Source organism: Colius striatus, chromosome 1, assembly GCF_028858725.1.
Source record: "Colius striatus isolate bColStr4 chromosome 1, bColStr4.1.hap1, whole genome shotgun sequence".
Lineage (NCBI taxonomy): Eukaryota > Metazoa > Chordata > Aves > Coliiformes > Coliidae > Colius > Colius striatus.
In genome coordinates this window covers 154,300,546-154,328,253 of record NC_084759.1, presented here as the reverse complement: position 1 = coordinate 154,328,253, position 27,708 = coordinate 154,300,546, and the positions used below count along the sequence as shown (strand labels likewise).

General features: G+C 45.1%; 1 protein-coding gene across 2 annotated transcripts; it reads left to right on the top strand.

Annotated features, from left to right (window-relative positions):
- Positions 1-3,625: 3,625 nt before the first annotated feature.
- On the top strand, positions 3,626-26,941 carry RANGAP1 (Ran GTPase activating protein 1). 2 transcript variants are annotated; one of them, XM_062013097.1, is made up of 17 exons: positions 3,739-3,829; positions 4,536-4,573; positions 6,717-6,871; positions 8,127-8,254; positions 9,188-9,247; positions 9,985-10,164; positions 11,433-11,567; positions 12,743-12,901; positions 13,096-13,209; positions 14,656-14,755; positions 15,470-15,554; positions 15,925-16,072; positions 16,529-16,642; positions 16,950-17,052; positions 18,835-18,923; positions 20,607-20,728; positions 25,435-26,941. In XM_062013097.1, exons 3-17 carry the CDS (start codon positions 6,760-6,762, stop codon positions 25,502-25,504), a joined length of 1,719 nt encoding a protein of 572 aa, XP_061869081.1. In that variant the 5' UTR covers positions 3,739-3,829; positions 4,536-4,573; positions 6,717-6,759; the 3' UTR covers positions 25,505-26,941. The 2 variants fall into 2 exon arrangements, with proteins under 2 accessions (XP_061869087.1, XP_061869081.1); XM_062013103.1 differs by lacking the exon at positions 4,536-4,573 and having other exon boundaries at positions 3,626-3,829.
- The last annotated feature ends 767 nt before the right edge of the window (positions 26,942-27,708 follow it).

The window sequence follows — 27,708 nt, the reverse complement described above, 5'->3', positions numbered from 1 at the left end:
CCTTCCTTGTAAATAACATCTCCTGAAAAAAACAAATCTTTGGGTGGAAAGGAATATGCAGTGTGTAGATATATAAATATCACATGATTGTTATATTAGATGCAATTGGGTATTATACAAGTGCATTAATTTTTATTTATACACACATGTATGTGTATCTACATATTGATATCTATACATAGGAGTTTAGGCACATTTTTGGAACTATATTTTTGGCTTGTTCTCATCTCAGATCCCTCCATATTTCCAGAAAGTGGACAGAATCTCCACGGCAGCCCACGCCGGCAGAGCCCCAGGAACAATGTAGCCGGTGGGAAGCGTGGGCCCAGCGGTTGCCCTTCTTCTGTTGTGGGAAGTGGTTGTGAAGACACAGATACACCGACAGCTTTAGGCAGCGAGGGGTTCATCCACCCCTGCCCAGCTGCACTACCATTAACTTCAAATAACCCCCTGAAATGAGTTTTATGCTCAGCTCCCAGTCCAGCCTCCCTGGTAGGACAGGTTTCCCTCTGCCTGAAGGATTCTGTCTACCATCAGGTAATCATTTCCAGACTGACACTGGTTTAAATGATCACCTTTTTTCCCTAGTGTAATCAGTGACACATTCATTCCTCAGTGTCTCACTTCTTTTTATTTATAGCATCCCAAAAGAGTGTCACTTCGTGCTTTCCAGCTAAGCAACTCTGGCAAGATCCAGAGGGAGGTAGAAGGTATCATCTGAAGCGTACTCTACTTGTTTCATATTTAAAACATGTTGATCAGGAAAGGAAATAATTCTATTGAGTAGGATTGGCTTCTGGCAGCTCTGTCAACACAATAAACTGATTATTTATGAACCATAGGCTGTCAATAGTATAATTTGCCATATGACACTGGAGAACACTGTCTTAGGCTCTTCACAATATTTAATCACAATGCACTTTTTTTTTTAGCTATTCATTATGATCCAAAGATTGCTGCTGTTCATGGATAAGACAGTGGTTATTTTTATTGTTTCCTCAGCAGAATTGTTACCTCTTATTTTGAGGAAATGGCACTGTGGCAATGAGTAGAGACTAAGCTGGGCCTTTTCCTGTAGGCTAAATTTGTGTTAAATGACAACGCCCGTTGAAGGGATGGCTTTGGGCAGAAGAAAGGTGGAGCAAGCCTGGCGGAGGGAAGAACTGACATGCCAGAACACACTGGGAGGGCAGCATCATGGAGCCATTGAGCATCATAAATGAGTCATAGAGCCCAGGATGCTTCCTACCCTGCCACATCTCTGAAAGGCATGAGAAGAAGATGGGCTTAAGGAAGAGCTGAGGAGAAAGAGGAACAAAAGCTAAATCTACACAAAATCAAGAGTTATTCTGGAATAAGCGCTATTTTTTTAAATTCAAAAACGTTCATTTTCAAGACTGCATTTCCCAATTGAATGCCACGTTATACTTCCCTCAGCCCAGTTTCCTTTGCCTGCAAGACCAGAGCTGTCCTGCAAGGTCAAGATCTCATGAAACAACAATCTTTCCTTAGTGGTTAACACGAAGATCTTCACAATTTGCAGAAATGGTTATGGAGGTCTCATGTGGAAGAAGTTGGTAGGGTCAAAATACCACCAACCCCTGCTACAAACATGTTACGGTGTCATAAAAATGACTTTCATTTGTAAAGCTGTCCTTTGAGAGAGAATGAATCTATGGATTCCTGCTACAATGGCACAATACACCTTCATTCCAATACAGCTGCATCTGCAGTTTACTTTATTCTCGCTCTTGTGGCCCAGGTTATTAACCAATATTTGTGAGAACAACAGAGAAGGGAATCAGAGGTATTTTATGTGATCCCGTTTATTGCTAAAGATCACAAGGAACTAACCGCAAGTGCCAAATTCCTTGCCTATAATTTTCCAAGTTCAAGCTCCTTCTTGAGGTCACACTAATTTATTCCCTCATCTGCTCTTGTGTTTTCTGTCTGAACTTCTGGAGAGAGTCCAGTGCAGGGCCACCAAGATGATCAGGGGACTGGAACATCTTTCATATGAGGAAAGGCTCCGGGAACTGGGGCTGTTTAGTCTGGAGGAGACTGAGGGGAGATCTTATTAACATTTACAAATATCTAAAGGGTGGGTATCAGGAGGTTAGGACATCCCTTTTTTCTGCTAGCAACAGGACAAGGGGTAATGGGATGAAGCTGGAACACAAAAAGTTCCCCTTAAATATAAGGAAAAACTATTTCACTGTGAGGGTGATGGAGCAGTGGAACAGGGTGCCCAGAGGGGTTGTGGAGTCTCCTTCCTTGGAGGTCTTCAAGACCCGCCTGGACATGTCCTATGCGACCTGATCTAGGTGAACCTGTTTCTGCAGGGGGATTGGACCAGATTATCTCTAAAGGTCCCTTCCAATGCCTCCCATTCTGTGATTCCGTGATTCTGTGATTCTCTCATCTGCTGTGTTTTCTATCAGCTTTGTGCTTCTCACATACAACTGTAATCCAGGCAGTGTCTCAGCTTCCTCAATTTCTTCAGTTGCAAGAGAAACTCCTCTTATTATTTACAAGATAAAATTTGCTCAAGTTTTCAATCTGGTTGTCGTACCGGTTTATGGTTTTTATTCTTTCAGCTGTCATGCTCCATAAAGAAACTTAATTGCTTTTTGTATTCCCTCAGAACTAAGGTGGTCTACCATGCCCTTCAACCTCAATGCAGTCTTCCAGGTCACCCAGCAACTGCCAGTCACTGAGATTCTTTGCCTGGGTCCGTATCGGCATTTGTTTCTTAAAAAACACCGTTGGAAGAATTGTGAGAGAATGACAAATGCCTCTTATGCTGTTTGAGGACCAAATGGCAGAATAAATCCAGCCCATTATCCGCCTCAGTACTGCTCTGACCAGGCATCTGCAGCTGCCACCTGAAAAGGTACCTGTGTCAGTGCTTTAAAGTGTCAACTCAGGGAGAAGTGATCGCGTTAAGACGACCTGTGCAAGCACACTGCAGCGGGTAGTGGGTTCATGCACTGCTCACCTTGCCCCATTATGTGTCCTTTTATTTTTTATGCTCTAGAAATAGAGATGGCACACACAATGTAGACGGAAAGCTGTCAAACCGATGCTCTTTGCATCCTTAAGTAGGAATGACTGTGCACTCCTGGGCCGAATGCCTTCCTTAGCAGAAAGGTTTGACAATAACATGGATGCAGAGAGGTGAGGCATCACCTAAGCATGTCTCATTTGAGTATATGTCGGAGGAGCAACTCAAAGCCACTCCGGCGACATCTTCCCTGAACGCCTGTTCAAGGGGCTGGGGCGCACATCCAAGATCCCCTCAGCCTTCCAAAACCAGTGTCACGGCTGCCACGCCTCGGAGCCCGTGCTCTGGAGAGGCAGGACCAGAGGCTGCCGCGCCATGGCCAAACCCCGGCTGAGCTAGGGAAGGAGGAAGAGGAAAGAAGGAGAGAAGGGAGGGAGGGAGGGAGAGGCCGCGCGCGGCATGCCGGGCTGAGGCCGTGACGCGGCATACACGTCCCGGCGTGCCCCGCGGGCGGCGTCGCCGCGCGGCCGCCGTCGCCCCGCCCACCGGCGGCGCGGGCGGGCGGGTGTCTGGGGCGGGCGGCTGCGGCGGGCGGCCCGGCGGCACCCGGCGCGACTCGCGGGGCGGAGCCTCGGCCGTGACGTCACGCCGCGCAGCCAGTCGCGGACCGGAGAGCAAAACTGCCGGCTTTCAAATCCTCCGCCTCCCCCGCCCACCCCTCACCCATCGTCCCCGGCGGCGGCGCGAAGGGCTCGGGCCGGCGCCGCTCCATCGCCTCCTCTCCCGGCAGCCAAGCGGCGGAGCCGCCTCCCGCGCGGCGGGCAGGTGAGCAGAGGGGGAGCGAGGCCAGGCTGTCGGCGGCCGGGGAGGACGGGCAGGGGCGTGCGTGAGGCGAGGCGATCCCACGGACTGGCACCGCCGCCCGCGCCGCGCCGGCTCCGCGCGCCCCGGGGAAGGGGGAAGGTGGGGAGCGAGGAGGGGACGCCTGTCCCACGCGGAGGCGAGAGCCCCACCTCGTGGAGCCGCGCCAGGCGGCACGGCGATGTGGGGTGGGAGCGGGAGAGCATCGGCGCCGGCTGCCGGGGCGGTGGGGCCCGTTATGTGGGGCCGAGGCGGAGCGGGGTGGGGGGTGGTGGTGGCGGCGGCCACGGGAGCCACCGAGGAGAGGCAGGTGGCTGGGGCTCGGCAGCTTCCGCGAGGACGAGCTGCGCCGAGGGGCTGGCGAGGGAGGGTAACCTTGGGCTGTCACCCGACGCTACCGGCAGCCGGGCCTGCCGTGGCCCGGAGAGCAGCGCAGGCTCCTCCTTAGGGCAGCACCAGCAGGTTACCGATGTGTTGTGGCGTGTCATCTGTTGGCGTAGATAAAGCATGGTAATTAAAGAATTCGGCTGAACTAACTTTTTTTGACCATTGGGAGGCATACGGCTTCATACAGTCTCTAATTAACAAGGAGATCTTTCCTCAGGCATTTCCAGACCTTGATTTTATTTGCCAAGTGTACTAACTCTGCAATCTTATGTTTTTTTCCAAGCTTTCCCTGCAGACGAACTAGCAGTGAAGAAACGTTTGGTAGGTTGACAGCGGGGTGTGGCTGATGCTTTTACAAGAAAACACGCTTCAGGATGTAATGATAAATATGGAAATTAGGAACTAGCCTGTGTGTAAGGTGAAGAAAGCGAAGCCCAGGTGGCCAAGAAGGCCAGTAGCATCATGTTTTGTGTCAAAAATACTGTGACCACTAGGACCGGGGTAGCGATCGTCATCCTGTACTCAGGACCCGTGAGGCTGCACCTTCAATGCTGTGTTCACTTTTGGGCCTCTCGCTACCGAGGTTCTGGAGCATGTCCAGAGACAGGAAATGAAGCTGGTGAAGGGTCTGGAGCACAAGTCTGATAAGGAGCAGCTGAGGGAGCTGGGGTTCTTTAGTCTGGAGAAGAGGAGGTTGAGGGGAGATGTGGTCACTCTCCCCAACTACCTGAAAGGACATTGTGGCGAGGTGGGGGTTGCTCTCTTCTCCCAATTAAAAAATAATAGAGCAAGAGGAGGCAGCCTCAGGTTGTACCAGGGGAGGTTTAGATTGGGTATCAGGAAAAATTTCTTCCCTGAAAGGGCTGTCAAACATTGGAAGACACTGTCCAGGGAAGTGATTGAGCCGCTATCCCTGGAGGTATTTAAAAGCCGTGTAGATGTGGTGCTTAGAGGACGTGGTTTAGTGATGGACATGTCAGTGCAGGGTTCATGGTTGGACACGACAATCTTAAAAGTGTTTTCCAACCAAAGTGATTGTGTAGGACTGGTTACACCTGTAGAGACTAGAAGAGCATGATAGTAGAACAGAACTAATTTTTTAAACAATAGAGTGATGAAGTATTTAAAAGTAAAGTTGTTAGTTGAACTAGGAGAACAGGCTGCTTTCTTTGGATCCTAACTTCTGTTCCTGTCTGGTAAAGCCTTCATGAGTTGGAGGATGGCCTGTCTTCTTTCTCAGTGTTGGGTTGACAGACGTTTGTAATGTCCATCAGTCTTGTGTCTGTGTGGCCTGGTAGGGGTGAAATATGTTATGTGAGCATCTTTCTCCTGGCAGTGTCTACTTGAGAGGACAATCATCCTAGAAAAGTGATGTTGATCAGCCTTGGAGATTTTTTTTTTTTCTCCTGCTCTGTCCAAAAGTAATACTAAAGTTAATGAAAGCTGAAGAGAAGCCATGCTGTGGGGAAATTGAAGACTTCAAAGCTAGATATGAGGAGGAAAGTGTGTGTATATATATAAATATACACAACTTTCATTTAGAGAGTGTTTTAAAACCAACCCTGTTGAGCTCAAAAGAGCTGTAAGAGTGTGGGACCACTTCTAAGTCAGACAAGAGTGGAAGGGAACCAGTTTTCTGCTGTAGCAATGACCCTTCATCTGACACCTGAAGTCTGTTCTATAACTATGATGCTTCTAAGCCCTAGTTGTGTGTGGTCTTTTATCCCAGTGGAGGTGCTGGGATAAGAAACATACTCCATTTATCCTGCTGAATGAATGAGGACCAGTTACTTTGTGCAGTATCATCAGATAACAGTACGCAGATGCTACTAGGCCTGGCTAGCTTCAAACTTGTGCCTCAAGGCAAAATGTTCCCTGGTCCATCATCAGTGTAAGACCACTCTGTTTAATGTGTATAGTGAATCTTTGTGGGATATCCGAAAAGAAGGAACCCATGGAACTGAGAGAGAGTTTTCTACAACATACATGATGTTTTCAGCAACTCAGTGGTTCTAGAACTGTGCTGACAAGGGAACCACTGGGAATATTGCTGAAAAGGGAAAACAGTTGTGTTCATTCTTGCTTGCTTTGAGGAACAGGAAATGTACAGCATCTATAATGAAAGGGTTTTGAGGAGAGAGGAATGTTGTGTTTTAGTTGTAAAAGTGTTGTGCAAAGTAGTAGTGTCTTAATGTGGCCTTAATACATGGTTTTAGCTACTGGTTATTTACGAAGTGTAGCAACTCCATAAAACCCCAAGTCTTGTCAGCATTGAAAGAATCAACACCATCTGACTGGTTGGCTTTGGAATGTTACTCTAAGCTAGTGGTCATAAAGAGGGGAACACTTAAGACACTGGAAACTCAATGCAGTATCTCAGGAACAAAAAAAGATGCATTAGTGTTTCAAATAAGTACGATTGTTCATGCAGATTACTTATTGTAGTTTGTCTGGTTTTTTTTAGTGTGGACAGTTTGACAGCTCTTAACATTTGGAAAAGCAGAAAGATGGCGTCAGAAGACATTGCTAAGCTTGCAGAGTCACTTGCCAAAACCAAAGTGGGTGGTGGACAGTTGAGCTTCAAAGGCCAGAGCCTTAAACTCAATACAGCTGAAGATGGTAAGATAAAGTACCTTCGCATTTGGGAAGTATCTTACTGAAATTCTAAAGTCTTGTGGTAAACCACCTTCTAATCCTGCATGGCCATGTTGTCATAATATTAGCGGTGATGAAAGGGTCTTTCAGCTACAGCTGTTTCTGCTAGAGACATTTCCTTCCCTTCATGTACCCTGCTTTGACCTGCTACGCTGGCAGTGCTAAAGCTGGCAGAATTGGGGTTTGACTCTTTAGTATGTGATTCTTGTTTTCTTGCTGTTCTCTCCAAGTGCTTTGGACAGTTGCTGTGTATTAGAAGTCAGTGCTCCTTTTAAAAGAGTGAGCAAGGATGTGACAGCACTTAGAACAAGCAGATGCTTCAAAGACCTGTGCAGAGGAACAGGCTGATACCTTATTGTGCTGCAGTAGTCCGATTTTCTTCCCAATCCTCATAAATAGTTTACACTTCTGTGTTTTTTCTGTAATACCTTGCTAGTGTATGTGTGTTTCAGAGTTAAAAATATCTTGCACTGACTGCTGATGTAGTAAGTATCTGGACAATATGTATATTTTCTTAGATCAACGTTTCTGCCACATCAGGAACTGGCATGACCTTCAGAGAGATTACTTTAGTGCATAGGTTTTTTTTTTACTGCTTACAGAGGTGATGCTTTTCTATGTGCCATTGTAGTATCATGGAAAGATTTGGGTTGGGAGGAACATTCAAAGGTCATCTAGTCTAACCCCCTTGTAGTGAGCAGGGGCATCTTCAGTTAGATCAGGTTTCTGAGATCTGTGTTCAGCCTAAAGTTGAATGTTTCCAGTGATGCAGCATCTACGACCTTTCTGGGCAACCTGTTAGTGTTTCACCTCCCTCACTGTAAAAAAATTTACTGTAGTGCAAAGCCATTGGACTGTGGAGAAAAGCTTTAGAGCTTGGGAATGATAACAAGCACTCAGTGACAGGACAGAGTCTGCATCTTGTTCCTATCTTGCATAGGATTACTATGGAGTTACATTGTTCCACCTTGACACGTTTGCTAAACAGGCATCTACTTTTGCTAGTCAGTGGGAACTTCATCCTGTTGATGTGGCACCAATTCCCATCAACTTCTAGCTTAGTCCTCGCATCTTTGTAGTCACATGCACTCTAGCTCCCCTCACATCTTTGTAGTCACATGCACTCTAGCTCCTAAACTGTGTGCTGAATTGCTGCATCAACATGTTACTTTGGTATCTAAGATGATAAAAGCCCAACTAGACTGTTTGCCTCTTGCAGCTGAAGAAGTGATCAAGCAAATTGAGGAGTTTGATGGCCTGGAAGCATTGCGCCTGGAAGGCAACACAGTGGGTGTGGAGGCAGCAAAGGTCATTGCCAAAGCCTTGGAGAAGAAATCAGAGCTCAAGGTGAGATCCTCAAGTTGGGTGGTGGTGAAAGGGGAAGAAGTAATGTAGAAATACCGAAGGCCTATCTGTGCTCTTCCTGCAGTAGCCTGCCGTGAGTTAGACCCAAAGCTTTCTTGGTGGTTCTTCCAGTAGGAAGAACAACTATGTGAAGATATGGCAGAACTTGGGGACTTTGAGATAGTGGGAATGCTTTCTGCATCCCTAGCTGTTCTTGTTCAGAAGGCTTCCGATCTTAAAGCTAGGAGGTATGTAAGGAGAAGCCTCTCTGAAAAGGAAGTGTCTGTAAACAAAGAACCTTGGCAACAGAACTTAAGTTCTAATGGAAAAGCTGGGTGATATTTTCTGGAGAACGGTAAGATCTTCTGAAGAGTGAGTCTTCAGAGAATGCTTGACTAGGGAAGAAATAATGGAGGAAATGCACCAGGAGCTTTTTTCTGTGTTCTCTACTAGCCGTTTCTCTACTACTGCTCTAGCCTGATATTAGGAGAATACTGTGATGCTTGAGGCACTGTCCTTTGCAGGAGAGGAGCATGAAACATTGATTCACATTAATCACTCAAGTGTGGCTTTTCAAGCAAGTCCAGATTGTTGAGCTCTGTACCTCAGTAAAATCTACATTCATAATGTATCTTTCCTGCTGCGTTTTCCTGTGATAATTTTCTCAGCAGAAAAGAATTCCAACTTGAATGCAAGCAAAAATTCTTGTATAGTGTTATTGACAATGTGCATTTTGGTGACTTTGTGTCCCTGCAAGTGGGGTAATTGTAATGTTAGTTCTTGTAGCTCTTTAGTACAATCAAATGACAAGCCTAAGGGAAAGCAGACAACGTTTAGCTGTCCCCAGTGTAATGCAGCTTGCATGAGTAAACCTCTGTACAACAATGTTGTTCTAAATATTTTTAATGGTTCCTATCTGTATGTTTCTTATTTTAGAGGTGTCATTGGAGCGACATGTTCACAGGGAGACTAAGGTCTGAGATCCCTCCTGCTCTGGTAAGTAAAAAGTAGGTCTGAGGCTTCTGACAAATATAACTTCTTTTCTCACCTGTCATGCTTTTTGTGGGAGTATGGTTTTTTTTAGCACAGAGATGATCTTTCTCTTTACTGTCCATAGAATCATAGAATGGTAGGGGTTGGAAGGGACCTTTAGAGATCATCTAGTCCAACCCCTCTGCAGAAGCATTAAGAGACATTAAGTGTCTCAGGATAGGCAAGTGGTTCTCTTGCCGTTTCTGGGTGAGGTAGAAAAGAGTTGATAAAAGGCCAAATGCAAGTTAACGCTAGTGAAGAAGCTTGTCCCTGAGGAAAAGCTCCTCGTGATCCAGTAGATAGAAAGTGTAGTTCCCATTCTACCTAAATAAAAGCATATGGCTGTCTCTACCGAGAGCATTACAGAGCTCCCACCTCCCTGTGTCCTGGGAAGCGTGATCATGACCAGCTCAACAGAACGAAAACAGTATTTCTTTTAGCAATGTGGAAGGGGAAACTCGCTTTGAAAAAAATGTATATTTGACCTAAAGGGTTGATAACTGCCTTATGGTTATCTTTAGCTTAATTCTCACAACTACTTCTCTGACTTTAGCTGTAAAGTTTGATTTCCACTTGCAGCTTTGCTGAATGTCTTCAAAGTGGAAATTCTTTTGCAGCATCGCTGTCGTACATAGCCACTGCAGTGATGCTGTCACTGAATTTCCACTCCTTCCCACCCACTTCCATCTGTTCCCTTCCAGATCTCTTTGGGGGATGCACTCATCACTGCTGGAGCCCAGCTGGTGGAGCTGGACCTGAGCGACAATGCCTTTGGGCCAGATGGTGTGCGTGGCTTTGAGGAGCTGCTGAAGAGCCCCGCGTGCTACACCCTACAGGAGCTCAAGCTCAATAACTGTGGCATGGGCATCGGTGGTGGCAAGGTAAGGGTTGTCTCCTTTTTGGGAATGAGGTCAGAGCCTGGGGTTGGCTTCAGTATGCCCTACACTGAGTCACAGAGTTATGGAAGGGAACTTTGGTGATGATCTGGTTTGACTCTGCAGCTCAAGGCAACCAGACCAGGTTGCTCACAGCTATGTCTAGTCAAGTTATGAATATCTCAAAGGATGGAGGCTTCACAAGCTCTCTGGATAATCTATCCCAGTGTTTAAGAACCCTCATAGTAACAAAAAGTATTTTTAGTGTTTGATGCAGAGAAAAGCCTGTTTAGTTTGTGTGCATTTGTGTCTGGCTCTGCCTTCTTCACACCACCTTCTCCCCCTGTCCTGTTGTTCTGGCTGATCTTACATGTGGATAAGATCTCTCTTCTGCAGTCTTAATCTCATCTCTCTTCCAATATATAAATATTAGCACTTTCACAGTATGTAAAATTCTCCAGTTCCTTAATCATCCTCATCCTAGTGTGTCCATGTAGGAGCCTGGAAATGGACACAGTACTCAGATGCCTTTCAAAGGGCTGAATAGAGGAGAAAGATTGCTCCCTTTGAAGTGCTGAGAATGCTTTTCCCAGCAGACTTTTTGCTACAAGTGCATATTGGTAGCTCATGGTCAGCTTCTCACCCGTGAGGACCCCCAGCTTCTTTTCTGCTGAGTTATTTTGCCCCAAGTTGACCCCTGTCTTATGCTGGTGCATGGAGTAATTCTTCCCCATTGACAGGGCTTTACATTTCCCTTTAAACTTAATGAGATTCTCGTTGTCCCACTTCTCCAGTCTCAAAATTCCTTCCCTCTATGTGTTTTCTTGGATAAATTTCTGAAATATGAGAAGGTTCTTTGTTTTTCCAGGATAGAAAACTAATTCTATCCTAAACATTAGATTTTATATTAAGAGAACTAGTAGCTTTGGATTTCAGAGAACAGTATTGCCAAGTGTAGCACTGAAGGATGTCTGTTGGGTGAAGCAGAAAACAACAGTTAGTCCTGGTTAACACTAAGACCTTGTATGTTTGACTGTTTAAGAATCAAATGTTCTCAACTGGGTCAATGTGTTCTGGTGCAAAATGATCACATCTTGCCTAAGACCGTACTGTGCAAGTGATGTAGCTACAGTTTTATCATATACTCTAGTAGAGAAACAGGTGCATTTCAACGGTAACCAAAGTATTTCTTGAATGCTGGATATAAGAAACACATTTGGATTCCTTTTAGAAGGAGATGCTGAGATAGTATAAACTGTTTGCTTTATCCCTAGATATTGGCAGCTGCTCTGAAAGAATGTCACAGGAAATCAAGTGCCCAGGGCAAGCCTCTTGCTTTGAAAATATTTGTGGCTGGCAGAAATCGTTTGGAGAATGATGGTGCCACTGCACTGGCTGAAGCCTTTGGGGTAAGTACCAAACCAGAGTTATTTCACAACAAATTGGAGCAAGGCATGCTTAAGTCCTAACGTTAAAATTAGTGGACAGAGAAGTGACCTCACCTTGGAAGCAGGGACTGGTTGTTGGTTCACTGAAGTCCTATGATGGTTGCTGCCGAGACTTCGGTTTTCAACAAATGCAATTAGGGATTGGTGACTGTTTGTGTGACCTAAGCTTGCAAAGGCATAATTAGTGGCTATGGAAAGTGGTTACCTGAGGGGAGAAATGGACATCTCCTGAGTAGGTTAACAGTAGTCCTATTCCCTCTCCTCCCTCTGTGCTAATGGAGGTATCTAACACTGGGAACCTTGAGTGCTTCTCTGCCTAGTTTTTCCATCATCTGGCAAAGCAGCCTAATGTTTTATCTGGGGTGGCTCTAAATGGTGCCTAGCTTTCTCTAGCTGTCACTGGCCAACTCGCACTTTTGTGGGAGGAAGGGAATTCACTGTGGTTGGGGCCACCTACTTTTATTTTCCTTCTTCCACCGCTGCTAAAAGCAACTTCTGAATTATAAGGCATGTTTTTTGGTGTATTAACAATGATACTGCAGGTTATAGGTTCTTCTTTTGTAAAGAACTCTTGATGGGATTGTGACCAGTCATCAACCCTGGCAAAAATAAGACTACTTAAATACTTGAGAGAGACATAACAAACTGATTCATAAGGAATTCAGACTGAATGGTGCTTCCAAAATGGGTTTCATTACTGTTTTGTGACCTTGCTGGTTAGCCCATAAACAGTATTCATACTGATTTTTTCCTTATGGGCTTGTTTCTGCAGTCAGGGTGAAATATAGATCTTAATTAAAAAGTACATATATTGTGTCTAGTGGTGTTGCTTGATCTGTTTCAGAATTATTGAACCAGGGTGAAGAACTCTTGTTTAAGGTATCTTCGGGCAGACACACTGGGAGAATGCTACCTGTGACTCTTAGAATCAGGGGCTTTGTATTAAACTGATACTTGCCATGAGCCTTCAGTTTCACCTAGATTTAACATAATTGCTGGCATATAGTTCTATATAGAAGAGCTAATGGAGTTCCTAGCTGGAGGAGAGCAATTTTAAGCAAATCCTAAACAGTGGAGCACTATACTCTTGAGTATGTCTCCTTACAACTTTTTGTTCCACCTGCATCCTTTCCCAGATCATCGGGACTCTAGAAGAGGTCCATATGCCACAGAATGGAATTAACCATCCTGGCATCACAGCGCTGGCCCAGGCCTTTGCAATCAACCCACTGCTTAAGGTTATAAACTTGAATGACAACACCTTCACTGAGAAAGGAGCTGTGGCCATGGCAGAGGTGAGTTGTTCTAATCAGATGTTTTTGGGTTCAGCTTCTTCCTCCTTCCAGACTTCTGGAATATAGTGAGCAATTAGCACCTCTGGGTTGGTGGAGTCACATGCCACTCTGCAGTAGGAAAGGGGACCTACCAACATTGACAGAACATTTAGTTATTTGCATGTCTGTGCTTTCAAGCCTGTGTTGTCTTGCAGACTCTGAAGGCACTTCGGCAGATTGAAGTGATCAACTTTGGAGACTGCCTGGTGCGTTCCAAGGGTGCTGTTGCTATTGCTGATGCTGTTAAAGAAGGCCTTCATAAATTAAAGGTATTGCCTCCTTGCTATTCAGCTTTGAATATCTTTTGAAAATGGCTTGTTTCCCATTTCTTGTCTGTTCTAGCACTCTTGATTGTATTAAAGTGGGATTCACTCCAGTGGAGGCTCTGTGCTCACAACTCAAGAGCAGTAAGCTGCATTGTAGATCAGTGCTATTGCAACATCCAGGTGAGACTATTCTGTGTGGAGATGTGCCACACACTGTTTAGACTCCACTTAATCTTTTTTGAAGCTGTTGGTTCAGTAAAGCAAATGCTGTGCAAGAAATCTGATAATGGAAGTATCTGATTTTTAGAACCTCTCAGTGTTGCAAGTGGGGACTGAAATGTTCCTCTTCACAATCAGCTCACAATCCCTTCAACATGTTTTTCTGAATGCTTTTTCTGTGCTAGGGCATGTATCAAAAGTCAAAATGGTTTTAGATTTGTAGTAATACCACAGCCTCTTACATCAATATTTGCCCAGGACTTGCATTTGACAACATCTAGGCAGGCTTAAGTCCAGTCAGTAAGTTAACCAGGATCTCTAAAACACCTGCCACGGCTCACAACTGCACAGGGACATGCTGAACTCGTGATTCCTAATCATGCAGACTCAGTCAAAGACACATTCATCTCAGTGCTGAGATTTATTTACATATGTGAAACCCGGTCCAGAAAGAAGTAAGTGCTTTGTGATGGGAGATGGCTTGTTCAGGCTTCTACTGTTTCTACTGGAATAGTGTCTGAATGTCCCTGAAGACTTAAGTAAGGATTCTAATGGGGATATTGAGATAAACAACCAGAAGTTAAGTCATTGTTTTTTTCCTGGAGCAGAAGTGGTTAAGGGAGGGTAGCATGAAACAATCATAGCTGATTCATTCTGTTCAAGGACTGCTTCCCTTTTGCTGTTTAATATTAAACCTCTTGGGAAAGGATTGATTGAGCACAGTGTGGAATGGTGGCGGATAGTGCCTGGCTGTTGAATAACTTCACTCTTACTAGTCTGTCTAACCTGTTTCTCCGCTGGGTGTATTCATCAGAGTACCACTCAATGTTTGTCTTTGGAAAGCCTTAACTTGCAACCTAAGCGTTCCAAACCAAACGTGCAGTCCATTTAGTGTAGTAGCTACCCTTCAGTAAGACTTACTGGTGTGTGAGTTTTGGGTCTCTTGTAACCCTTGAGTAAGTAAAGATCTCCACTCAGCTAATTGCTAAGGGCTGAAATATCTGCTGCCTTTTAGTTGAGCAGTCAGAATGGTCTGATGGCCGTGGCTATTCTAGTAAAGTGGGTGCCTTTAGTAATATGTTTCAAAAAGCCCCTTTGTGTTTTATTTCCAATTAAAATACCTTTTTTGTGAAGAGCCTGTTCAAATGTGAGAGTCTTGAGCACATGAAGGTTATGAGAATGATAGAGGTTAACAGGAATTCTGCAAACAAATATTCTTCTACCGCTTAGGAACTGAATTTGTCCTTCTGTGAGATCAAACGTGATGCGGCTCTGACTGTTGCTGAAGCTGTTGAAGATAAAGCAGAGTTGGAGAAACTGGATCTCAATGGTATGTAAGTTTGATAGATGAAAGGCTGTGTAGTCTGAACCCAATGAGAAACCATTAGGGAGAAAGTGGACAGGATCACATATTCTAATCTTAAAATTGTCAGCATTTAAAAACTGGTACCCTTGAGAGTATCTGAACTTGGATGACTTCAGTTAGGTTCTGAACTTTCCTTAAGCCATGAATTCAGTTAATTGTTAAAATTAGGCAGTTTCAGTACATCTCATAAGGTAGAAAGATTAAACTAATAGCTACACCTTATTTCTGTAAAACTTTTTAATTTGTTCTTTGTGATGTCAGATGTTTCATACTTGCAAACAAAAAGCTCTGTGTGCATCTCTGCAGAAGAGTGGGAGAACTTTGACCAGTGTTGGCTTTTGCCGTTTGTACTTTGGGTCACTGTGTTTCAGTGGTACTGTCCCATGTGTTCTTGTGTTAGAACTGCTGAGAGCAAGAGCTGTTCGTAGAACTATCAGGAAACCTTTCAAAGACACTCTTTAGTGGTGGTTTGTTTGTCTCCAACCATTGTGTAATGCTGCTGAACAACTTTTTGATTCTGTTAACTGACTGTAAGTCTGCATTGCTGCCTCTAAGGTGTTGTGGAGCAGTATCTGATAACTGTTCCATTTCAGACATAAGAGACAAGAATATACTGCTAAATTTTCAAGAATAGTTTTGTGTGTGTCTAAGTCTACTCCTTTTCTTCTTTCAACCTAGGCAACTGTCTGGGAGAAGAAGGGTGTGAACAACTCCAGGAGATCCTTGAAGGCTTCAATATGGCAGCTGTGCTGGGATCTTTGAGGTAAGCTGGGTATTTAAATCAGAACTTTACTGCCAATTTTGATCAATGCTTTCATTCACTTATCTCTTTTCAAATAAGAACTGTAACATTGCAGATGTGTGTTGGTCTGAGTTGTGTGGTGTGGAGCAGGATAAGGCTTGTTCTCAGTGGTAGCGTTAGTTATCGATTGCATTCCTCACTCTTTGCTCGCCATTGTCAGTGGGGTGACTGAAGCCTGAGTGTTCTCTTAATCTGTTGTAGATGGGGATTTACTTCTTGCAGCGAGACTCAAGGGGAAGCTGCTTTTTTGTTCTTGGCAAGAGTGTTTGAGTTCCCATGTACAAGGATTGTAAGTGCTTAGTTAATGTAACATGTAACTCTCAAACCTTAGTGATGATGAAGGGGAGGAGGAGGAGGATGAAGAAGAGGAGGAGGATGAAGATGAGGATGAAGAGGAGGAGGAAGAACAGCAACAGCTGAAGGAGAGAGGACCGGAAGAGCAGGAGTCACTGACTCCTAAGAAGATAATTGATTCACAGGTAAGCTTCCTTCCAGATTTGTTGCTATTTCCTTGGCTGGAGGAGAGTAAAGGAGGGAACGAGATCTGGAGTGAGTCTGAACTTGTGTGTAGCATTCCTATGTGGGCTGGGACTGTAGTAACAGTCAGGGAGATAACATTCAGGAAAGAAAGAAGATGGATGACTTGTAAACATTTTGTTAAGTGTGGATGTGCACATGTGTGGGGAAAAGGATGAGTAGAGGTAACAAACACGAGTAGAAGTCTTCCCATGTCCAGGAGATGGTGGGACCCTTGTGTGTGCAATGCCATGCAGTTGTGTTGGCACATTCTGGCTATTCCAGTTCTGGACTCATTCCAGTTTCCAATAGTTTTCAGATAAAACAAATCCTGTCCTCATTTACCTCTGTTCTTTTGCTACTGGAATCAATTTATGTATTTCCAAGAGTAAACTTGAGATGGATTCTGCTTGTTTCAGGATTCAGCTCCAGTGCCATCCCCTCCGGTGGACGTTGCCACATTCCTCGCTTTCCCATCACCAGAGAAGTTGCTGCGCCTGGGACCAAAGTGCTCCATGCTGATAGCTCAGCAGGTGGGTGAGCTGGGGGGCTTCTCTGCTTCATTCTCTCTCAGAATCAGTCTCCAGAGGTGAGCACATTTTCTCTGGAGACCTAGATTTGCATCTTCTCCCCAGTGATCCCCAGGCATCAAAGCTTCTACACAGTAACTTTCTTTTGCAGTTGTGCTTATGCCTTGAGATATGGCCGAGGCGAAACTGATGTCAGTCAGCTGAAGGCTGGAGTTCTTGTCACAGCCCTACCAGAGACCCATCTTCTGTAGCCAGTGAGCAGTGAACTGGATGGCTCCTGATTTGTCTTAATTTTTTTTGTTTCTTTCAGACAGATACATCTGATGTAGAGAAAGTAGTTACAGCTCTCCTAAGGATATCCTCTGTCTTCAAAGATGAAGCCCCAGTGAAAACAGCGGTGCATGAAACAACAGGTGACTGGGCCTTTCATCACTTTGTGGTGTGACCTGCTTCAGTGTCAAGGACATGAGTGTGATGCAGAAGGCCCCTGTGGGCTAGGCCATTGGACTCTCTTGTCCCTGGCAGCAGAAACCCCCAGATAACATGGCACACACCTTGGTTCTTTGTTGTTGTGTGGAGTGAAAGTAGAGGTTCATTCTGAATTTAGTTTATATTGTGCTTCCAAAGCTTGATGGTGAGTGTCTGTTGTAGCTGCTTAGTGGAGCTGTGCTGCCCTTCCTGTATCTCTTTGTTGCTAGGCTGTCAGTAACCATCAGCTCTGTGTTCTAAGGTCAGTTACCTTTTCAAAGCATTTGAATTTTAACAGTAATTTGCAGGAAGTAGACTTTCCAGTGTAGTATTAAGAAAGTGTAAAGAGAGACCTCTTAGTACCTCTTCTTATCAGCCTCAAACATCTTTAAGCAGAGATTTGTAACACAGGACAAGGCACAAAAGCTAATGTATAGGCAAGAGACTGTTCCTCACTATATATTGTGGAGCAGTGATTTGGGTTAGGTCTGATTTCTGTGTGGACTAAGAGTATCCCTTTGTGTCCTTACTTGTAAACTGGAATTTCCAAACACTCCCAGACGTCTGACCACTGACCTTCATCTATTTCAAATCTCCCAGCAGCACAGTTCTCCCATACACAAGCTACCTATCAATATTGTGCAGAACAACTGGATCCATTATTTTTAAGACCACTTCAGAGTACATTTCCCTAGTTTGGAATTTCTTAGTTGGGAATACATACACATGGTGAAACTGTGTTCACTGTTGTGTGAAAAACAGTGATGTAACAGAGTTGTCTGCAGTCAGTTTTGGGGCCAATCAGCCGAAAATAGTTGTTTGGCATCTCATTGGCTGGCCTTGGCTTGTGCCTATTCTGAGTTAATCTCCAACAAAAAATGGAGCACAGGACTTTCCTGTTGTCTGAAGTGTGCCTATGTATGTATTTATCTTGATAGCTGTTCCTTAGTCTTCCTGCTCCTTAGGGAAAAGTAGAACCTGGCAATGAAATTACTTTAATTCCAGAAAAGTACCCAGCAGTTGATTGTGAGGTCCCTGGTTAATGTCTGACACTTTCTGCAGCTACTCTAGTGGCTTCTGCCTGTTCCAAGAAACCACAACACTCAGAGGTCAAAACATGTGCCTTGCCTACCTTGTAGACATGAGAAGCTGAAGCGCTGGTTTGCCCATACCTTGTGGCAGAACGTTGATTCTGAAGGAGCCCAGGAAATAGCTGCACAAATTTTCTCATTGTATCCTCCTTCCTAGTGGTTTCAGATGAAAGGGGAATTCTTACTGGGCCTTTAAAAGGTCAAGACTCTTACTCTGCTGCTCAGCCTTACCTGATTCTGTGTCTGTGCCTGTGTGCACATAGCAGATGTGTTCAAAGGCACTGAGGAGAGCATTTTGCAGTGTGCACAGCTGAGGTCAAATTGCATCTGCAGCTTGGTAGTGTGGGAATGTTAGGATTGTTTTTATGTCTTTTCTTTATGGTGGTTTGTTTTTTGGTGTTTCTATCAAGCCTTGTACTTAAGGACTGGATTGTTTACTTAGTGTTTCAAATAATACCCAGTCCCTGTGGAGAAAGCTGGAATCTTAACAGATATTACCTCCCAAAAGTCCTTTAATGTCTGATAGTCCCTGAGGTCCTATATGAGCAATCTTGATCTTAAAATCCATAACGATGTCCCTTTCTGTATTGTTTGATGTGATGTCATATGTAATGTGATGGATTTGTTTCTCTTTAGATGCCCTGATGAGAAAAGCCTTCACTTCTGCCACGTTTAATTCAGATGCATTCATCACAAGCCTCTTGATCCACATGGGACTGCTTAAGGTGAGGAAGCAGGAACGAGTTAAGTTATGGTCTGCTTAGTCTGTGGGAGCCCAGACTGGATGGGTTTTGGGTAATTATGTTGCCATGGAAGCAGCCCGGTGCCTGTGCATGCCTGATGCCCAGGGACAATGGAAGTCTGCAGGTCCAGCCTAAACTGCAAATTGCAAGGTTACATTAGGATGAAGGAACTTTGTAACTCTTCTGTTTAATGTGCTCTGCAGCCTCAATCATCCCCTAAAGGCAGGGAGGGTCAGGTAAGGAAACAATGCTGCTGCACTATAGTAGCTATGAAATGCCTTGTCCGGGGATCTAATCTACAATATTACTAGTTAATGTGGTTCTTTAGGGCATCTCTTAGTAGTGTGATTCAAAACGACATATCCAGCTACTCATGCTAGATCAGTAGCATTCAACCTCGTGCTTTGGAGTATCTTTGAAACGTGTAGTAACAGAAAATGAACTTTCTCGGGAGAAATGACCAAGAGTGGGTAGGAAACCTACAAGTGACATTAGAGTACCTGTAGCTTTACTTGCAGTGGGGGGACTGGGGGAGCTACGGTCTGCCAAATTAAGGAGCACATTTTCCTACCTGTGCTACAAGGGTTAATGTTTCCCACTGCTTCAAGACCTAGAAGCTGAGAATGGAAACTTGGACCAAGACAATTAACTGCAGAATGACCATAATCTGTGTTATAGTAGCTTGCTCTTAATTAGGTTGATACATTTCCTTCTGATGAGATCCAGCCTGGGGTAGCCACAGCTGTTGACATACTTGGACACATCTTAGTTTTCTAAAAAAAGTAGTTTAGCCTTTTTCCTATGAACACTGGGCCAGTGCTGAGCTATAAATTTCTCAGATCAATAGAACCAGAGAAGTCTTGCTTTTCTGGAGAGTGCTTGTTTTAGGAACTGCCACCTGCCTCATCCTGTGCAGAAAAAAAATACAAAACCACAAGAGACACAAAGCACAGACTTGGACTGCAGAAGAACTCTTTCAGATCAAGAAGTGGCATCAATCATAAAGCCCTTGAAGATCAGCCAGCTGATTGTTTTATCTTCTGTGAAGAGGAGGACTGTTGATGAATTAGGCATATGTGGAGAGGGAGCAGCTTCCATCAGTATTTGATCCCATCTAGCTGGAAGCACATGAGCAACAGATTTCTTAGCACCTTGAAATACAAGGTCATACACCTAGGAACACAGATCCAGATCCTGGCAACAGAACAAAAGGCTTTAGTTGGGATGGCAGTGGAGGAATAAATGAAAGGAATGTAAGAACTGGGACACGTAAGTTAGTGCCACTTTAGGAGCCAGAGTAACTTGTGTCAGCAGGGAAACAGCAAGAAACAGCAACAGGGATAACTCTCAGCTGTATCTTGTAAGTAACTGAGACACCAGTTCTTGGAACACTGTGTCGAGTTCTGGAGGAGGCCTGCAGAAGAACTGGAGATGGTACAAAAATGTGCTAAAGAATAATACAGGGGAAGAAAAAAAATGTAATTAAGGCAACAGAATTATTTAGGAATTGAAATCAGGTGACTTAATCTAGTGAGCAGCTTTCTCTCCTGTAATGTACAGCAGCACTTCATTCAACAGAGAATTGCCTCTGTGAGCTAGAGTGGACGAGTTACAGTAGTGGTTGTCTGATGTCTGACTTACTCATTCTTGTCCCTTTTTTTTCAGAGTGAAGAGAAGATCAAAGCTGCCCCAAGCCTCTATGGTATTCTTATGACCTTGAACCATATGGTCCAGCAGGATTATTTCCCCAAATCTCTGGCTCCAGTTCTCTCAGCTTTTGTCACAAAGTGAGTATTGTACTTGCCGTGCTGTCTTCTCCATGGGAGCTAGTGAAACTGAGGGTTAATAGCTACATGCAGACTGTTCTGTTGAAGCCCACTAAATATCTGTTCTGAAACTGAGGATTGATAGTTTGGGCCACTGCTTTTATCTTGCTTACTCTAGAATGCAAGATTTAGAGTACAAAGTCTGGATCCTAAAGAGGAAATGGTGGAAAGCTGGCTTGGCAACTAACTGGCTCTGAAGCAGAGCCTGCTTCCAGTCACAATAGAGGTGTTTTGAGCTTGAGGAAGCCTGTTGGGTTTCTAGCCACACTAGATCTAACTGTGCCCTCCAAATCTACCCTCCTGAGTGTGAGGGTCAGCAGAGCTCTACCTGAATTGTGCTGTGGAACACTCAACCTTGGCAGATCAAAACAGTGTGGAACACACTGAATTTGTTCCTAAATCAAACTGTTCCTACTATGAGAGCAATAAGAGTAATGATTTTTGAGAACTAAGTTGAGGAGCAAAAGTGTTGAAGAAGCTGCTTCTGCTATCTGCCTCTTTCATGTTGTTGCTTCTAGCATAGGTATAGCATCAACTCCTGCCCCCACCAGTTTCTTTAATGTCTTAAAGCAGAGGGAACATGCTGGCAGTGGAAGCTGTATCTCTTCTGGGTTAAGTGTTGCTGTGGTTTAAAAAAACCCACTCCAAATATTCTTTTCCTCGAGAGAGCAAGGGCTTCAGCAGGCAAGGGGAGAAATGGTCCCAAACTGTCACTTTAAGCAAAACCAGCAGAGGTTTGAAATCTGTTTGGAACTTGGTGGTTCTTTGGCTCAGCATGGGCCATGTGTCACACAGGGTGAGAGCAGCTTTTTGACAACTTCCAGAACACAAGGCTTAATTAAGCCTTCCTGATTTTCCTGGTGTGGGCAATATGCTGAAGTCTGGGATCTTCTGCTGGTGAAAGGCAGAGGCATCAAATACTGTGGTCAGTACAAAACATAGGTGATAGGGATACAGTCAAATATTGATAGTCAACCTTTTCTTAGGTCTCTTGGGTTTGGAAGCAGGCCAGTTGTGATAGGGGAGAAGAATTTTGCCAAGCATGGATGTGGCAGAAGCTGTTAAATGCCACCCAAAGTAGCACATGTCCAGCAACCAGCTATGGAAAGGTCAGGTTTGGAAAACAAAACTGTGACTACCTTGTTTCTACACACATAAATGATAACCTGGAGGCCCTTCTAGTGGAACAATTTGTCTCCTGTCTGCCCTCTGGCTTGATCAGGCTGAGAATTAGGCAGTTACAAGCCAGTGGCCATATGCTTTACCAACCCAACAAACAAACCTCCAACTTGGTCATTGTAGGATTAAGCAAGAAGTGTCAGGACTTGCTATGTGAAGCTGTTCAGACAGATCATTGGGTTTCTGCTGTTTCCTATGTTGCTGCCTGTGCCTGTGATCCTGCTTGTGAATCAAATAGCTATCTGTACAGCATAAGGATCCAATACCAGCCTTAAAATGAGTGAAGAAAATGATGGTTTACTTCACAAGGCACTAGCTATGTAGAGACCCAGCTTGATCAAACCAAGTTCCACTTTGTGCCTGTTAGCCCCAACCCTCCAAATGGAGGATCTAAATCTCTTGAAGCTGGGAATACAGAAAAGGGGACTTGGGGTCAGTGCATTTGACCCTTCCAATTGCTTATGTCAGGTTCCAGTGCTTTGAGTAGCCTCATAACTCAACTTCATGTGTTCTTCTAAACAAGTTTACCCACAAAAGACTCTTGTCTTCTTCTTCAATGCGTGTATGTAGCCTGTTCCAGGCTCTAGGCCTGAAAAATACTAATAAGTGGGGGTTTTTTTGTAGTTGATGCTGTAAGTGACAAAATAAAAGTAAAATTCTGGTCATAATGAGTTCATTAACAAAAAATTCCATTGAATTTGTGGCCAGCATTTCACTGCAAGTACAAGAGGGGAAAGTCTCTCTTTCTGAAAGTGTGAGACTGTTCAAAGGTTCTGTAAAAGCTGTGTGAAAGCCAAGAGCCTCTCAGAGTAGAATGCAGATCTGTCTGACTGCTTTTAGTATGTGAGGGTACTGATGCCAAGCCTGCAGTGTTCCTGGTGCAGTGAAATTCTTGGAGCTGAAGCTTTCTCTGATTTGCAGACCCCTCTGTTGAGAGGTGTGATGTCCTGGGGAATTATGTGTCCTATGTAGCATAATGCAGTCAGTACCATCTACAAGCAATATACCTTGGTGCTTTATAAAGATAGCTATTTCTTAAAATGGTTTCCCTGAGAGAATGAGGAGAACAGCTATTAAATTCTCTACAGTTGCCTGGAGACAACAAGAGCAGTTCAAGAACCACAAAGTCCAGTTAAAACAGCTGCTTGATTAACTTCTACCCTCTGTCTTTCCTTGGGATTTAGAACCAAATGGGGTACTAACCTTAAATCAAACCTCAACCTGGTTATCTGTGACACTCATTTGGGCTCTGTTTCAACAACAAACCTGCTTCCACTGGCAAACCCACAAGTCCTTCATTTGCAGCAAAGTGGTTTTTTGTAGCTGCCTGGGCTAGAGCTGTGCTGCCTTTCACTGCAAGGGGCTTACTTCTGGAGCAGTCATTCTCTACCTTCCTTTTAAGACAATCTGTGATGTTGCAGGGAGTGTTCTCCATTTGAAAATGATGATTTATGGTCCTGGGCTGTGAGCAGCATCCATCTTACTCTGCTGCTCTCAGGCCTTCATTTCTGTTTTTTGGACACAAGAGGGTGCTGTGAATCTACAATGTCCTTTGCCATGATGGAAACAAGAGTATGTGGATGGCTGCCTGCCCACTTGTGACTTGCTGGAGGTGGGGAGATGGTATTTTGGGGTGATTGGGGCCATTTTTACTGCTCTTTGTTGCATTGGATCACATACTAGCCCCTTTCAACAGTCTGTAGCACAGAGTGACAGGCAGTTTAACTCCAGAGCAAGTAAGGAGGCTGTTTGTGTTAGAGGTGGCTTGGCTGCAATCAACATCAGCAGTTCAAGTTCAAATGGGGAGCTGCCTGGGCAAAATGAGCTTTCTCATTGCAGACAGAGCTGAGTCTTCCAAAGATTATGACTGAAATACCTCACCCTCTGAAGATAAACTCCCAAGTTGTAACTGTATCCTGTCTGTTGAGTGTGGGGCACTGAATGGCTCTTGGGGGAGTGAAAAGGGTTCACTCTTCTCCAGGATGTGCTTCTGTTAAACCTCAGCAGCCATGGAAGTCCTACACCAAACCACCTCTGCAGCTGTTGCCCGTGTCTTGTAAATCCACAGATGAACTTCTTGCTACTACTTTGGATATCCCAGACTTTATTTCAGCTCTCCCTTCTTCCCCAAATTGAGTAGATGTTGCTGTTAGTTACTAACAGTGGTTTTGCTGCAGTGGGATGAGGGAGAGATAACAAGAATGATTTTCCATTCTCAGAAGAGTGGAGAACGTTGGATTAAAAGCCTTTGGAAGAAGTTCCCTAATGGCTGGATACAGACTGTTAGAAGTTTCAGTGATGCTTAGAGAACAGGTAGCCTGTGGCAACAGAAGTCTTATGTGACTGGGAGCTGGTTTGGAATTTGAGGGAAATTTAGCCTGTGTTAACTCAGCTGTGACTGTATATTTTCAGGGGCAGGTTATTCTGTGTGATGTAGACTTTGCTGTTGTAGTCTCTGGGCCAGGCCCTTCCAGACAGTGCTCTGCAGGGTTTTGTGGGCTGTTTGTAAGGCATCCTGGGAAGGTGGCCCAGCAAACCCAGTTACTGGGTGTTACTCAGTTACTGACTGTTACTTGTCCTCAGGGCAGAGGGTTCTCTTCTTACACCTCTTCTAAAGGTGTAAATGGCCCTGAGACCAAAGTCTCCCTCTGGTCATAGATAGCAGCTGACTTGGTGAGAAAAGAATTGAGTACCATCAGGCTTTTCTGTTTTGAGGCCTTAAATAGTGGTTCTATGTGGAAAATCCTATTGCCAGAGAGGAGGGAAGGGGGTTTCTACCCCCACCCACTTTGTTCTACCCAAAATGAGACACCAAGTTGCACACAGCCACAATCATAGAATGGTAGGGGTTGGAAGGGACCTTTAGAGATCATCTAGTCCAAGTACCCTGCAGAAGCAGGGTCACCTAGATCAGGTCACACAGATGGGTCTTGAAGACTCCCCACCCTCCCTGGGCAGCCTGTGCCAGGGCTCCCTCACTTGAACAACAAAGTAGTTTTTCCTTATGTTTCAATGGAACTTTTTGTGTTCCAGCTTCATCCCATTACCCCTTGTCCTGTTGCTAGCTACAACAGAAAAAAGGGATGCCCCAACCCCCTGACACCCACCATTTAGATATTTATAAATATTAATAAGATCTCCCCTCAGTCTCCTCTTCTCCAGACTAAACAGCCCCAGTTCCCGCAGCCTTTCCTCATATGAAAGATGTTCCAGTCCCCTGATCATCTTGTACCTGTGGTAATATATGTTCTGATTCTCAATTGTTATGTTCCTGACTTGGACTCAGCAACAGGAGAGTTTTCCATGGGAAGCAGGGATCCCTGCAGCAAGGAGGGAATGGTTTCAGAAGGCACAACTGAGGGAAAAGGTTTTGGGTGTGCAAAGCCCAGCGTTTGCAGGAGCGTTTGTTTGCTCACTCTAAACCAGATGCTTAAATATCTCATATCTTGTCATATCTAGCACTTTCAATCTCTCTCCTCTTTCCACAGGCCAAACCGTGCCCTTGACTCCTGTTCCTTCGCTCGCCACATGCTGTTACAAACCCTGCACCAGCTGTAGGGGCCCAGGGCCGTGCTGCTGTGCCCTCCCCTCCTCACGGGACTGGCGGCAGCAGAGAACGTGGAGCTGCGTGGTGGGAGAGGGTCCCAGAGCCCACACACACCTGCTGGCCTTTCTTTTTTTAACTTCCTTTTTTTTCCTCCTGCCTTGTAGGAAGTCTGGCCTTCCTTTGGGACAAATCATGAATGGTTTTTGTTCCTGCTCTGCAGAGCAGGTGCTTGTGCTACAATAAGTCAGCGCTGCTCTGAGCTCTGCATGAAAAGAACAGTTCTCAGCCTTGGTCACCTCAGCAGGGATGGGACAAGACTAACCCAGGGCCCAAACCTGTTCTAATCAAGAGCAATCCAGTTGTGCATTTTGTTTTCCTTTATGGGACTGTGACTCCTGCCTGGCAGCGTTCAGGGCTGTGCAGAAAGGGAAGCCACACTGCTTCTCTGGGCCGGGGGCTGCCTGACCCACTCCTGCCGCTGCTGCCTGAGAGAGGAGTGAGATGTGCTCCCCTTTAGGCTCTTCTTTTAAGTTCCTGTGTCACAGGCAGCATGTGGCTGGTTTGTACATTAATATGCTGCTCCCCTGCAGCTGTGGCTTGGAATATTTGTGTAGTGTGGCTGACCCTGGGAGCCATTGCTTAAGGGAGCAAGCATATTGTTATTGTAAATTTTTTGTTGCCGTTGCCTGTGGTGTTCCCTTTTTCCTGCCCTTTCCCTTCTCTTCCTAATTAAAGATGCTTGGTTTGGAAATGAATACACCCCATGAAATCTCCATGTGGAGTAAGTGTTCCCTTTCTCTTCCCTTTGACAAAACACTGGGGCTCTGTGCAGCGTTTACATGGTTGAAAGCTGAGCACAAAGGATTAGGGCTGAGCTGAACCTTCTCAGGTAGGGCTGGGCCTTTTTTGTTGTGCTGAAGAGTAGCAGCAGATGCCCCTCACTCTCTGCATGCAGGATTGTCCATGTGCTTACAAGTGTTTGTGGCGCTTCTGCCACTCCTGTGCACGCAAGCTCACAGCCTGGTCCCGTTCCCTCTTCCTTCAAGCCTCTGAGAACCAACACTCTAGGTAGCAGAATTGTTCCCTGCCTCTGTCTTTGGTTAGAGGAGACTGTTCATCTGGCATGCAGTGTAAGTAGGGCCCATGCCAGGAAGGAGCCAAGGAACAGGCGTTACCTCTCCCCTTCCCTTGATACCACAGCTGGCTGGATGTGTGTGCTTTTGGGGCACTGGGTTGAAATAAAGTGTGGGGTGGGTATGATACCTCCTTGCATGTACTCTCTGTTTACATTCCTGGGGGTTGTGTGCCTGTTCAGGGCAGCCACTGGGGGGCAATTTTGGGTGGCTGTGATCCAGCAAGAAAGCAGTGTCTCTTGTGGGGCTGGTGCTGGCTTTGTGTATGAGCAATATCCCCCTCATTAAAAGGATGGTGCCCTAAGGCAAAAAGCAGTTGCTGTGACTAAAGATGGAACTTCTTCTGTGTCCAAATATGGTAAAAACTAACTGAAGGTACCTGATTGTTGCTTCACCTCTTCCCAGCCTGTTCCTTCAACCCTCTGTTGCCAAAGCAAATTTGGCACTGGCTTGAGGGCAGAGCCCAGACTTCGTGTCTGTGTTTTCTGTAAGTCTTGAACCTCGTATAGCTTTCCTTGCTGCTCTGGAGAGGAGTCATGGAGAAGAGGAGGATAATGCAGAGATTGAGCCAAAGGATTTAACCTCTACAGGAGGCCAGCAGCAGTGGGTGCTGTGGAGCACATCCTTGGTTGAGGCTGTCCAGGGCTGTCCTACAGAGTCTGCAGAGGTCACACTGTCAGAAGCACAGGGGTTGGAATGGACCTCTGGAGTTCATCCAGTCCCAACTCCCTAAAGTTGCTAAAGGAAGTTCCACTCAGTCACGTCACCTGGGATTGTGTAGGAGAGTTTGGAAACCTCCAGAGCAGGAGAGTCCACACCCTCCCTGAGCACCCTGTGCCAGGGCTCCCTCACCTGAACAGCAAAAAGGTTTTCTTTGTGTTTAAGTGCAGCTTCCTGTGTTCAGAGGGATGCTCCTGGCTGCACCAAGGTCTGTGGGCCAGGTTGTGTGCAGGACCTGTGTGGGAAGCTTTGAGAGTGAGACATAAATCCCAACATCCAAGCAATGTTTGGAAACAGTTTTCCTGGTGTTTATTGTCAATGTTAGGTGCCTACAGGAATAAGGGGATGGGGGGTGAGGGTAG